The sequence below is a fragment of the Nyctereutes procyonoides genome, unplaced genomic scaffold, assembly GCF_905146905.1.
Source record: "Nyctereutes procyonoides isolate TBG_1078 unplaced genomic scaffold, NYPRO_anot_genome, whole genome shotgun sequence".
In the NCBI taxonomy this organism is placed as follows: Eukaryota; Metazoa; Chordata; class Mammalia; order Carnivora; family Canidae; genus Nyctereutes; species Nyctereutes procyonoides.
In genome coordinates, this window is record NW_026575033.1 from 6,367,608 (window position 1) to 6,380,146 (window position 12,539).

General features: G+C 41.7%; 1 protein-coding gene across 1 annotated transcript in view; it reads left to right on the top strand.

The window, feature by feature from the left end:
* The window catches only part of ATP8A2 (ATPase phospholipid transporting 8A2), a 491,575-nt gene that overhangs the window by 251,931 nt on the left and 227,105 nt on the right, over window positions 1-12,539 (top strand). The window contains exons 25-26 of the mRNA XM_055317488.1: window positions 3,566-3,749; window positions 7,604-7,714. Coding sequence (XP_055173463.1) covers window positions 3,566-3,749; window positions 7,604-7,714 — 295 coding nt within the window. The remainder of the gene's footprint in view (window positions 1-3,565; window positions 3,750-7,603; window positions 7,715-12,539) is intronic.

The following is a 12,539-nucleotide window of genomic DNA, read 5'->3' on the forward strand; positions in this document are numbered from 1 at the left end:
GTTCAGCAGGGAGTCTGCTTGAGATTCTCTTTCTCTCTGCCCCTCCCTCTGCTCACTCTCTTTCTCAAATAAATTAATTAATTCTCTTTTAAAAAAGAAATGTAGGGGAATCCCTGGGTGGCTCAGCAGTTTAGTGCCTGCCTTTGGCCCAGGGCGCAATCCTGGAGTCCCGGGATCAAGTCCCGCGTCGGGCTTCCGACATGGAGCCTGCTTCTCCCTCCTCCTGTGTCTCTGCCTCTCCCTCTCTCTCTATGTCTATCATGAATAAATAAATAAATCTTAAAAAAAAAAAAGAGGAATGTAGGGGCACCCGGGTGGCTCAGTGATTGAGCATCTGCCTTTGGCTCAGGTCGTGATCCCGGGGTCCTGGGATCAAGTCCCATATCATGTTCCCTGCGGGGAGCCTGCCTGTGTCTGCCTGTGCCTCTGCCTGTCTTTCTGTGTCTCTAATGAATAAATAACAAAATCTTAAAAAAAAAAAAAGGAATGTAGCATGATTTAACATTAAAACTATGAGCTACTTTGAGCTAATGTGTTGTACTCCTAGCTGAGAAATGTTGCTGTATTTTGCTTGAATATCAATAATTTCCCCTTGCAGCACCCCAGGATACTTACTGAAGTGCTGGGATGCAGGGGTTAGATGGTATGCAATTTTCAAATGTGTCCAAATTTTTTTTCCAGTAATCAAAGTTTTGCAGGTAGGGCAGGAGATAACATGTGTCTCATACTGGCAAGTTAACAATGATTTCACATAAATACATCAACCATCTCATGAGATTGGTGGTTCTCATTTTTCCAGTTTTATTCATAGAAAGACAAGAACTCAGAATTATTTCCTCTGTTTAAATAGCAGAGGGAACAGGAGAAGGTCATGCTCAGTTATGTCTTCTCCACACCATATTTGGCCTCTGCTTCTGTTGAGCTTAGAGATGAAATGGGAAATCACTTTTGTGTAGCAGATTAGAATTGTGAGAGGTGTGTCTGCCAATCAGAAGTTTAATGAGAGCAGAATGTCAAGGTCAGCCCTTGGCTCCAAGTAGCCCTGGTACAAATGTGGAAGGAAGAGCTACAGCAGTGTATGTTTAGGTGCCTGAAAGGTCAGTGATGGACAGAGTAAAGCTTTCAGTGATTTCATGTTAGGATACATTACAATAGGTGTAGTAATCTGTTCCAGGGAGATGGGAATCCTTTTTTTTTTTTTTTTTTTTTTTGGAGATGGGGATTCTGTTCTATTCTGCTCTGCTTGTAGCTGTCTGGAAGATCATACTTGGAAGTTATTTGTAAGTTCTGAAGCATGCCTGTTAAATCATGGGTGAAAGACCTGGGACTATTTAGCTAGCAGACACTGAATTTTTAGAGGAAGGATGTGATAAGTGTCTTCCTTCCTTCCTTCCTTCCTTCCTTCCTTCCTTCCTTCCTTCCTTCCTTCCTTCCTTCCTTCCTTTCTTTTTAAGATTTTCTTTATTTATTTGAGAGCAAGAGAGAGAGAGAACAAGTGGTGGGGAGGGGCAAAGAAAGAGACAAACAGACTCCCTGCTGAGCAGAAAGCTCAATGCAGGACTCTGTCCCAGGACCCTGAGATCATGACCTGAGCTGAAGGCAGATGCTTAACCAACTGACCCACCAGGTGCCCCTAGGTATCTTTCTATTTCAGCCTTTCCAAGAGTTTGAAAGAAGAGTTATACTTGTTCTAGCCTAACCCAGAGGACGGAATTAGTACTTTGAAGTATGCTTAGTCTATCAACCACAAAAAAGTAATAATAATAATTTTTAGTGGTTGCAATTGCCCCAGGAGGCAGTAAATTCCCATTATTGAATATCACTGTGAAAAAGATAAAAAGAGATCATTCAACATCTATTGTAAAGGCCTTTCAACCTGTAGATTCTGTTTTTCTAACTTGCTAATTTTTATTTCTTTGAGCAAAGGCTTCCAGGGTACCTGTGCTTTAAATTCAGTTTGCCATCTCACCAAACAGATAGGTCTGCAGGTTGGTAAAATTAAATATAAGGTAAATTTTCAGTTTTTTTGTTGGAAACCAGTATTTTGAAGGTCAGAGGTCATATAAGAAGTCATAGTTGTACTGAGTCTTTGAATGTCTCTCTTCTAGTTTACAAGTACAGTATCTATATGGGTGCAGCCAGTATACCTCTGGGAAGCCTGGACAGGCCTTTTACTATGAGAGTGCACATGTACATACATGTGGTGTATGTGTATGTGCATGAGTGTGTTTTAGTTCTTCAAGAATTTACCTATAGGGATCCCTGGGTGGCTCAGTGGTTTAGCGCCTACCTTCGGCCCCGGGTGTGATCCTGGAGTCCAGGGATCGAGTCCCACGTCGGGCTCCCTGCATGGAGCCTGCTTCTCCCTCTGCCTGTGTCTCTACCTCTCTCTCTCTGTGCCTCTCATGAATAAATAAATACAATCTTTAAAAAAAAAAAAAAAGAATTTACCTATAAATTTCCCAAAGTGACTGTCAGCTCACTGGTTCAGAATTTAAAACAAATCAGTCCTGAGGTACTAATAGTTTTCTCAAGTCATTGTATTATCATCTTATACTCTAAGCAGACACTTCATTATAATTAATTAACGTTGCTAGGACACCTGGGTGGCTCAATGGTTGAGCATCTGCCTTGAGCCAAGGGGGTCCTGGGATCCGGTCCCGCATTGGGTTCCCTGCAGGGAGCCTGTTTCTCCCTCTGCCTGTGTCTCTGCCTTTCTTTGTGTGTCTCTCATAAATAAATAAATAAAATCTTTAAAAAGAAATAATTAATGTTACTGTGCTTTAGACACCATAGATATATTGGGCCTTCTTTCCAGATGACTGGAGGACTTTTGAAAAATAACCCACATTCTTTGATTCCTTGCAGAAACAACCCCTTTTCAGCAAAAGCAATCTTATCTTCCCCTTTTGGACTGTGCTTTTGCACAGTGGAGCTTGGGTAGACTTTATGTCCCTGTGACCCTCTCCGGCCCAATTCTTAAATCCTTCTGCCTTGGCTGCCTTCAGACACTGCCTCCATTTCTGTGGAGAATGGGAAGGCTTTCTTCTTCTCTCTTACTCTGGTCCTCTTTCTGTATTTCTCAAGCCCTGCCAATTTTCTTTCCCTTTTGTGAAAGCAAATTTTACAGAAAATTCCCTTGCCAGCCCTAGGTTGTGTGTGATGTACAGCAAAGCAACAATAAGCTCTCTGCTCATTTTTTGTTTTATTTGGAAGACAGTTCCTAAGACCTCTGTAACCAGCTTCCCTCCTTTATCATTAAGGGGGGTAGTGGGGCACACGTGCCCCCAAGGAGTTTACATGAATGGTTCCCACTGGGCAGAGCGATTACAAACAGGCTGTGTTTTAAGTTAGTTTTGACTTGGGTATTTCATCTGTGAAGTTGGCAAATACTTGAAAGCCACAAGCTACTGTTTTCTGAAAACTTCTTTGCACATGAGCATAAAATGTATGTATTGGATTTGGAAATTGTCCAATAACTGCCCTTTTAATGCATCTAAATGTAGATTACAGCTGTTTCCTCTGGAAAGATGCATAGAGTTATCATTTCTTTCTTCTCTTACAGGGTGTCTCCTCTGCAGAAATCAGAGATAGTGGACGTGGTTAAGAAGCGGGTAAAGGCCATCACCCTTGCCATTGGAGACGGTGCCAACGATGTTGGGATGATCCAGACAGCTCACGTGGGTGTAGGAATCAGTGGAAATGAAGGCATGCAGGCGACCAATAACTCGGATTATGCCATTGCACAGGTCAGAGGTGTGGTTGACCAGCTGTCCTATCCTGTTGACAGAGATGTCCATTGGGCATGAAGTCCTGATTAATGCTTGACCTTCAGTCCAGCCCTATGAACTCTGCCACCCCTTTTGATGTTGTGTGTAAACACAATCATCAGAGTATTCAGATTTCTCTGTGGCCTTGATGCTGTGCATTTTGAAGGCCCTGTGGTGCTGGTTGTCATGGTGGTTGTGGGGTTTTTTTGCCGGCTGTGAGTTGGCCAAGCTTTCTGTCCTCCAGGCAGGGCGTCATGCCTGACAGATAGGTCTCTGATCCTGCTAATAATAGTCTCTCACTTTCAACTCCCACATCTGGTGCATGTGCTTTTCCTGGTGCCATCCCATGCTAAAGAGTGGCTGTGCTCATTACATCCATTCTCTACCATCCCCAGCCCAGAATCTGTCATCTTTGAAGAAGGTGCTGGAACATTCTCTCATCAGGCATTTAAGGTTAGGGGAAAGCAGTGGGCTTACAACTGCCACCTTCTCTGTAGCTATAACCCACAGTCAGTAGGAAACAGTGTCCTGCTATTGGGTCAAGTTCAACCTACTCCTCTCTGGATCAGATGTTGCATGCAGAGGCTTCTGATGTGCTTTGTAGTTACTGAACAGATGGCCTGAGGATGAAAGAATTGCCTACTCCTCAATGATGGCCAAAAAGTGAAGGAAAATAGCCAACCTCCTGACCTTAGGTGACATATCTAAATCACTTGGCCTGCTTGATCTAGATTTTAATCTAGACCTCACAATGGACACCGATCATTTCCTCCTGTCTACAGATTGCAGTATGTGGTGATAAAATGCCTGCTCATTTGGTGGCTAGCTAGGGTCCCCCCATCATGCTCTTCCAGTGTTTTATCATTTGAAGAATGTGTTAACCCTAATCACATAAGCACAGGTAACAATGGCTTTTTATCCCTTCAAGCTGAAATCAGGGGCTGTGTATAAAATGTGAAAGAGCTTCCAACAACCCCAGGGCTACAAGCTGGTGCTGTGCGACTTTGGGGCTCTGCCTCCCCAGAGGGGGGTTCTGCATTAGATCACCTCTCAAATTCCCTCACAGCTCATGGTTCTGCAAACACAGGGAAGAATTACAAAATCCTCATGGCTCTGGAAAGTACGTGAAATCAATCTTGTTTCTCTGTTAATTTCAAATAAATAAATCCTCAAGATAATTGATAAAGTAGGTAGGGGAAGGAATTCTGATTTTACAGGCAGGAACGCTGGGGCTCCTTCACATTAGGTGACCTGCCTCGGTTCCGAGCATCCAGGATCAGAGAACGCCAGACCTGTACGTGACCTCGGGGACCAGCCCCACACACCTGCCCATTCACTTTCCCAAGTCAACCACTTCGAGGCCTGTGGGACTCATGCTTCCTGTAGTCTGTCAGCAACTGTAGATGTTATACACCCCAGCATTATTAAATACTTGAGTTATAGCATCATGTGGCTGGAAGGGATCTTTAGAGGTTTCCTAGGAGTTCCAGGCAAATATTTGTCTGTCTTTTTCTTTAAAATGTCTGGGGAAGGGAGATTCCATGACCTGCTTTATTGAAACTGCATACTGATAGGCTGTGGAATCTGGAGCAATTGCTCTCTACAAATTAAAAGCATCAAAGAAATGTAGGGAAGAGAGAGTTAGAGTTAAGGATTTTCTCGCCCCTCCAATGGAACCGTCTCCACTGCCAAAAGGAGTGATGAATGGCCGCGTGTGTCTGTGGTTCTTCGTTTCTCCTGTCTGTGGTCCTGCCTGTGATTACGCGGGGGCCCTGCTGTTTCAGGTAGCATTGCTTCCTGCCTTACACCTTTTCTCCCTGACACTATGCCTCCCCTACTTCAGTGAGAAGCGAGAGATGCCACACTTTCCTGAGTCCCTCTGCCCCAGTGAAATGATAAACGCCTCTGCTTGAAGTCAACATCTTGTGCTTTTGTTGCCTTGTTTCCTGTGGATGAATACACTTTTGATTGGATTGTTGAGGAAGTGCCCTCAAAGGTTATATACAGAAGAAAACAATTGAGCTCACAGTCCTTGGGGAAAATGATGAAATAGGCAAAGCTCCGGTTCTGCTTCTTTCCTGCCTGCGTGTGCTTTTATCCAGCAGGGCAGCCCTGGGACGGCCAGCTGCCCCCTGATCTGCTGCTTGCCTGTGGGCAGCCCATGCCTGGGGCCATATGACCCTGTGCCTGCAACCCCAGCTGCCTGTTCTCCTCAGGAGGCCATCATTCCCGCCCCCTACCTTCTTAATGTTTTTTTGAACGACGTCATGAAAATAGCATTTTGATTTAGGGTAATATGTATTTTTTTTCCTAAAAACAAATCATTGTAGTGCTACAGTTGAGTCATTCTGGATGACTCCAGCAGATGTTCTGTGTGCCCACTGAAGTCTAATGTCAGGGGGTCCGGGTCAAACGTAAACTTCCTTTTTATTTGTTTAGTCAGTTATTTTATGATTCCCCATTCCCCTTTGGAATCCTTAATGAGCTTTTATGGGGAGTTTTATTTTTCCATATGCACCTACTTCTGCCATGTTGAAGTGGCCATTCAGCTTTTGGACTATGTAGTTGAGTGACCTGCCTTACCATTATCTGGAAGAACTCATGAAACGTGATGTCATGTCAGATCAAGCTCCCTTCTTCAGGGCTAATGAAAATTATTATGTGGCTGCCTCTTGAAAAAAGAAATTTTTTAAATATTGCATTTCCAATCAGAGTCCTTCTTTCTACTGATAGTTAAATGTAATTTCAAAAGTAATCAGAAATTAATAGGAAGTTTGCAACAGCAGAATTTCTAAAGTTTATGGATGTTCTCCATTGGGCCCAATGATCTCTTCTAAGAGAATGAGCCCGAGGACTGTCCTGTGACTTGAAACTGGGAAAGTTATGTTTTAGTTCAAGGAAACCCAGGGGGATGTCAGTGCAGGTACAAGGCTAATCAATGAGTAGAAATCATGAATTTAAACATGATTGGCCTTCATACCGGAGTGCAACACCGTCCATAGAATGAACCACAACCAAATCCCCTCATTTCCTTCCATCCAGCTCATGTTCACACTTTGTGGGGTCCTTTGTTGAAGTAGGACACAGAAAGCCCCAAGAGGATTCAGGGATTTTATTGAATATGGCTCAATATTTCAAACTGCAAGAGCTGTTCCATCACTGTCACCTTAGTATCAGTTAGCTGCTTGTTGTTTTTTTGTTTTGTTTTGTTTTCCTTGACTGCATAGCACTCTAGTAAGAGGTACTCTGTACTAGCTGGAAGCAAAAACAGGAGAACAAAATGGGTGTAGCCGGTAAGGCTGTGTATTTGGGCCTGAATGTTTGTGCATCTCTGTGCATGTGCAGTTGCTTTTAACCTGAGGACTGACAGTGGAAATAGGCCGTGTACATATGTGCATTCCTGTTTTAAAAAGGGGTATTGGTGCATAAGTGTTCCTGTCCCTTGTTTGTGAAGTCATCATCAAAGCTGATTGAATAGAAGTATCTGGGGGCCACTGTGCTTTTCTTTTCTTGCAGTTCAAGCGACCACCTTCTCCTAAGAGTTAAGGCCCTAAAAAAGTATTTGTGTAAACAGAATTCATGAGAATAGCAATGAGAAGCCCACACTTGCATTTGGGAAAAATATTAAGTACATAGATGTAAGAGGAGATTTTAGCTGTCCTCCCTGGACCTAAGAACTCTCTCTGCCTTTAGTTTCCAGAAGTGAATGGTTTTCTTGAATTATCTGCAGAATCTGGTTTCCTCAATGACCTTATCTGTCTCCAGAGGAGATTATGTGACTTTGGCTCCTAAATGATGGGCAATCCTGAACTTTGACGTTTTTTCCCCTTCAGTTTTCCTACTTGGAGAAGCTCCTGTTGGTCCACGGTGCTTGGAGCTATAATCGGGTGACCAAGTGCATACTGTACTGTTTCTACAAGAACGTGGTCCTCTACATTATAGAGGTGAGCAAGACCAACTTCTTCCTTGAGGGGGAAGAGGGCATCTTCACATATTTAAGGTAATTTTGAGAAAGGATTTTGTCCTGTAAAATTAAAAGGTGCTGCTGCTGGGACAGACACACATGACCTCTATGAAGCGAGAGATACTTGCAGATCAAGGCCTCAGGCCAAGTAACCACTCAGGGAACCTTTTCGTCCTTGGTCCGGGTAGAATGTTGTCATTTACACTCTGCTCATCCTTGGGAGGTCAGAGCCTGGGCAGCTGATGTTTGCATCTTTCTTGTGGGCACTGAGATGTTTCCAGGCAACCCAGTCATTCTTTTCTGTCCTAGAATGAAAGGGCCTCATTTCTTGCTATATTTCCCATGGAATCTGCAAGTTACCCAAGCATTGATTCGTTGCCTCTGGGATATTTGGATGATACTCTTTAAATGGGGAAGATGTGGGAGTAAGTGGGGAGTAAACAAATAAGGTAATTAAAAATATCTCGGTGAACTTATTGGGTCGTCAAGCTGGTTTTCAAGATGTTGATTCAAATATAAGCACATTTATTTTACTTATTAGAGGGACTAGGGCAGGAGAGGGGGCGGGCCCAGGAAAAAGTGGAATGGGTACTTGCTGTTTGAACTCACTAGAAGTGCCAGCCACCTTTCTGCTCCTCTTTAGGGACCGCTCTGCCACAAAGGTGTAGCTTTTGAGGCCAAGGTGGCTACTAGATTTCCATGTGTGTTTAGAAAAGAGGAAGCAGGCAGTCACTCTGTGGAGAAATAGAAAAGCAGGGATAATTGCATATGGGGTTAATATCTCATTCTGTTACACATTATTTTGTGTCTGATTTCTGAAGTTTTGGCAGAAATAATAACCAAGACATAGATCATCTTTATCTGATGTGATCCTTTAAAATACACAGCTTAGGGAATTTAGCAAGTGGTTTGCTAATGTGACTGTGACTAAACATTTCTTTATGTTCAAATTGTCTACTCTTTCCTATCAAATATTCAGGTGAAACATAAAGGTTCACATCATTCAATCTGTAACCAAACTACTAATGAATAGTTTTCCTGAGTTGTGCAGGTTGTTTACTGCACAAAGCTGCCCAGCCAAAGGGGTAAATGGGACAGAAATGTAGGAAAACCCAGAAGAAGATATATATTACTCTAATTTACACAAAGAATAGCCTACTTGCCTTGTCTGCTTGTCTTGTGCTGTAATACTCAGCTCAATCCACTCTGAATAAGAACTTCTAGATGTTATTTGTAAAGGATTTTATAGTTTCTACTTTCCTCCCGTCTACATTTTTTACAGTCTTTTTTGGCACCTAAATATGTTTGTCTTTCTCTTTTTGTGACTTTTTTTGGTCTCCATGATAGCAGTAACTCCTGAATGTCACTTGGGGTCATAGATAATTAGGGCTGTGGACTAAAGGAGTGTGGGAATCCATGCTTCCACGTGCCATTCCATGTTATACATGCATTTTCAGCTCCTGTAGTGGTTGGCTTCACAAGGTTTCTTAATAATCTGGTTTTCCTCAAAAGCAGCAAATTACAGATAGTCTAGACGTCTTATCAAGACATTTTACATGAAGCTCCCAACCCTCTAGCTTCCCAGAGCTTCCTCTGGGGCCCTTCTTAGTCATTTACACCTCCTATCTTGCCTTTTTTTTTTTTTTTAACTTCAAGAGGGCTAAGGATGAGAAGAGTACAATTTTTGTCTGTCTGGAAAATTCTATTTGGAATGAGGCCCTGAAAATGCCATGTGAGTTTCTTAAATTAATTAAATTAATTTTTCAATTGTAGCTGAGCCATAGTTGTAAACGGTCCTTTGTAAACAGCCTTTAAAAACATTCTTGATAAAATTTAAAAATTAAATAAAGTCCCCACCACTGTGGTCTCAGTTTTCTACTTAGTGTTGCTAGGAGATTTAATTTGGAAACCGAGAAAACAAAATCCTCAACTGAGCCCAGAGCACTGACTCAGTGTCTATCAAACCTCTGTGGCATCAAGATGTACTCCAAATATAATTTTAAAAACAGGAAAGTACACTTGCATGGTATCTTATTGTGTTTTGAACCAAAAGATCAAAGATTTTTGTCATTTAATTTGCTCTTCTGCAGTGAATATTTTGCGATCTAAAGGTTACCTTGTAACTAATTGAGAATAAATTGTATTATATATTATTCTTAAATGGTTTTTATTCTTAAACGGTTTTCTTGTAACTCAGGGAGAAACCCTTTGCAAGAGCCAGGATGTTCTCATCTCAGAGGTCCTCTGATATATGTAACTGTCAGTCACTTATAGATGTAGTCTAAAAGCAGTTTGGCAGATTAAAAAAAGATGCACAAATGGGTATGTGCACATACCAATAGTCTTGGCAATTATGAGGATCAGTATGATTTGAATTACCAAGAAAGATTGTATGGAAGACCTATGAGCCTGTAATACAATCTACTTGCTTGGTTCACTGACCTATGAAACTTGTTTTTTCTGCAGAAGGAATACATGGCTCTATCCCCACTGCAATAAGGAACACCATCTGAAAGTTCTCTCCACTCTCATCCCTAGCCCCCTTAGGTATATTCCTTTATGACCTTTTCCTGTGTTTATGGAGCTGTTTACATATACAAACAAATCGTTGCTTTTACATAAATGTCCTCATGCTTTGTAATATGTTCTGCCGTTCATGATATACCTACCATTGTATTTGGGAGATCATCCCCATGACTACATATAGATTCATTGTGTGATGTTTCACAGTATGGTTTCCTACAGTCATTTAACCATTCCTATATTGACAGATGTTCAAGTCATCTCCCTTCTTACCCACTAAAAGCCGTGTGGAATAACAGCTTTCCCTCTCAGTAGACCATAACTCTTCTACCAGAATGACAGTGATCTAATTCAAGCATTACCACCACTGCACCTTCAGCACCTTGAACATAACACATGATCAGGGTTATGCATTATCATTTGTACCCCTGGTTCCTTGTTGCTGACAGACCTCAGTGCTATTTGATATGTCATAAAATTTGTTCAGACTGAAATAACTGTTGGTTCAAGTGATTAAAATAGGAACAAAATGATGGAATTGGTGATTTCAGGTCACCCTCTCAGTAGGCAAAATGAAAAATGCATAAACCTTGACTCTCCATTCTCTTCCACTGCTGCCTTAATTTAGTACTTCTTACCTGCATGATAGCAAAGACTGCTGGCTTCACACCGACCATCATCTATAATGCACCCAGGATGAGGTTCCTGAACAAATACATACATGAGTGACTTCAGTGGCTGGCACAGCTTCTAGAACCGAAGTGCTCAGACCTGATGGCAGGGAGTGAACGAGTGCCACCATCCTCTTCAACTCTCCAAGTTCCTATGGCCTCTGATGAAATCCCCATGTACCCCTGCCCATCGTGGATCCCAACTGCCATCAGCCTCATCTCCCACTCCATCCCTTATTCTGTTTTTAACCAGTGCTCTGGAAGTGCCACTAATACACAATTAGATACACCTTTATTAATTATACAGTTCTGTAAATTAAAACTGGATTTTATTATTAGAAACTAACTGGCAGTTGTCTGTTTGCCTCCCGTAGGAGGCACAAAGTGTTTCTGGAGATGGATCACAAATAGGGTTGCCCAACAGTATGAACGTACACTTAAAAATGATGAGAATGGTAAACTTTATGTTATGTGTATTTTACCACAATAAAAAAATGCTGAAACAATTTTTAAAAGAGTATCATAAGTACCTTGGACTTGAATCACTGGAGGGAAACAAAAATGAGCAGCCAGACCACATGCTTTGGAGAGCTCCCTGAAGGTTTGAAAAACAAACTTGACATGTAGTTTTGTTTTGTCACAGCAATTAAATGCTAAGTTTTGTGGCTGTGACTAGATGGACCATATTTCTCAGAAGGTAAAATTCTGTTGTTTAGCCCATGCAGAATCTCCAAGTCTTGTGGGGCTGATGGGGTTCCCTGTGTGTCTGAGGTGGGGGGCAGGTAAAGGAATGAAATTAGCAAAGGTAAGGAGATAGGGCTGGGTGGAATGTATAAATGGCTAGGGATGGGGATCTAAATAACTAGACAAGAGTTTTCTTGCTATTGGAAGCTGGAATTCCTTTTTCATTCTGAAATAAGCAAGTGACACAGTAAAAGCAATTTCAGAAAATGTGAATGTCAATATGTAGGGCAGATGGTAAGCAGAGACCTTTAATGTAATTTTGTAGTTTTAACCTTTAATTATCTCCCAGCATAATTCATAAGCAGAGAGGAATGACTGATTTTTAAAACTCTCTGATTTTGACAATGGGAGGAATTTATCTTAAATGTAAGATATCTTAAATGTAAAGATTGGAGAAATATTTCTTTTTTTTCCTTTCTTTTTTTTATTTTATAAATTAATTTTTATTGGTGTTCAATTTACCAACATACAGAATAACACCCAGTGCTCATCCCGTCAAGTGCCCCCCTCAGTGCCCATCACCCATTCACCCCCACCCCCCGCCCTCCTCCCCCTCCACCACCCCTAGTTCATTTCCCAGAGTTAGAAGTCTTTATGTTCTGTCTCCCTTTCTGATATTTCTCACACATTTCTTCTCCCTTCCCTTATATTCCCTTTCACTATTATTCATATTCCCCAAATGAATGAGAACATACACTGTTTGTCTTTGGAGAAATATTTCTATATATTTTTGAGGTCCTCATTTGACTGCTCTGTGATAATTCCCAAAGAGAGAAGGGTCGCTTAAATTCCTTAAAGTTCCTATGCTAATGTCCACAATAGCCAAACTGGAATGAGCCTCAGTGTCCATCGAAAGATAAATGGATA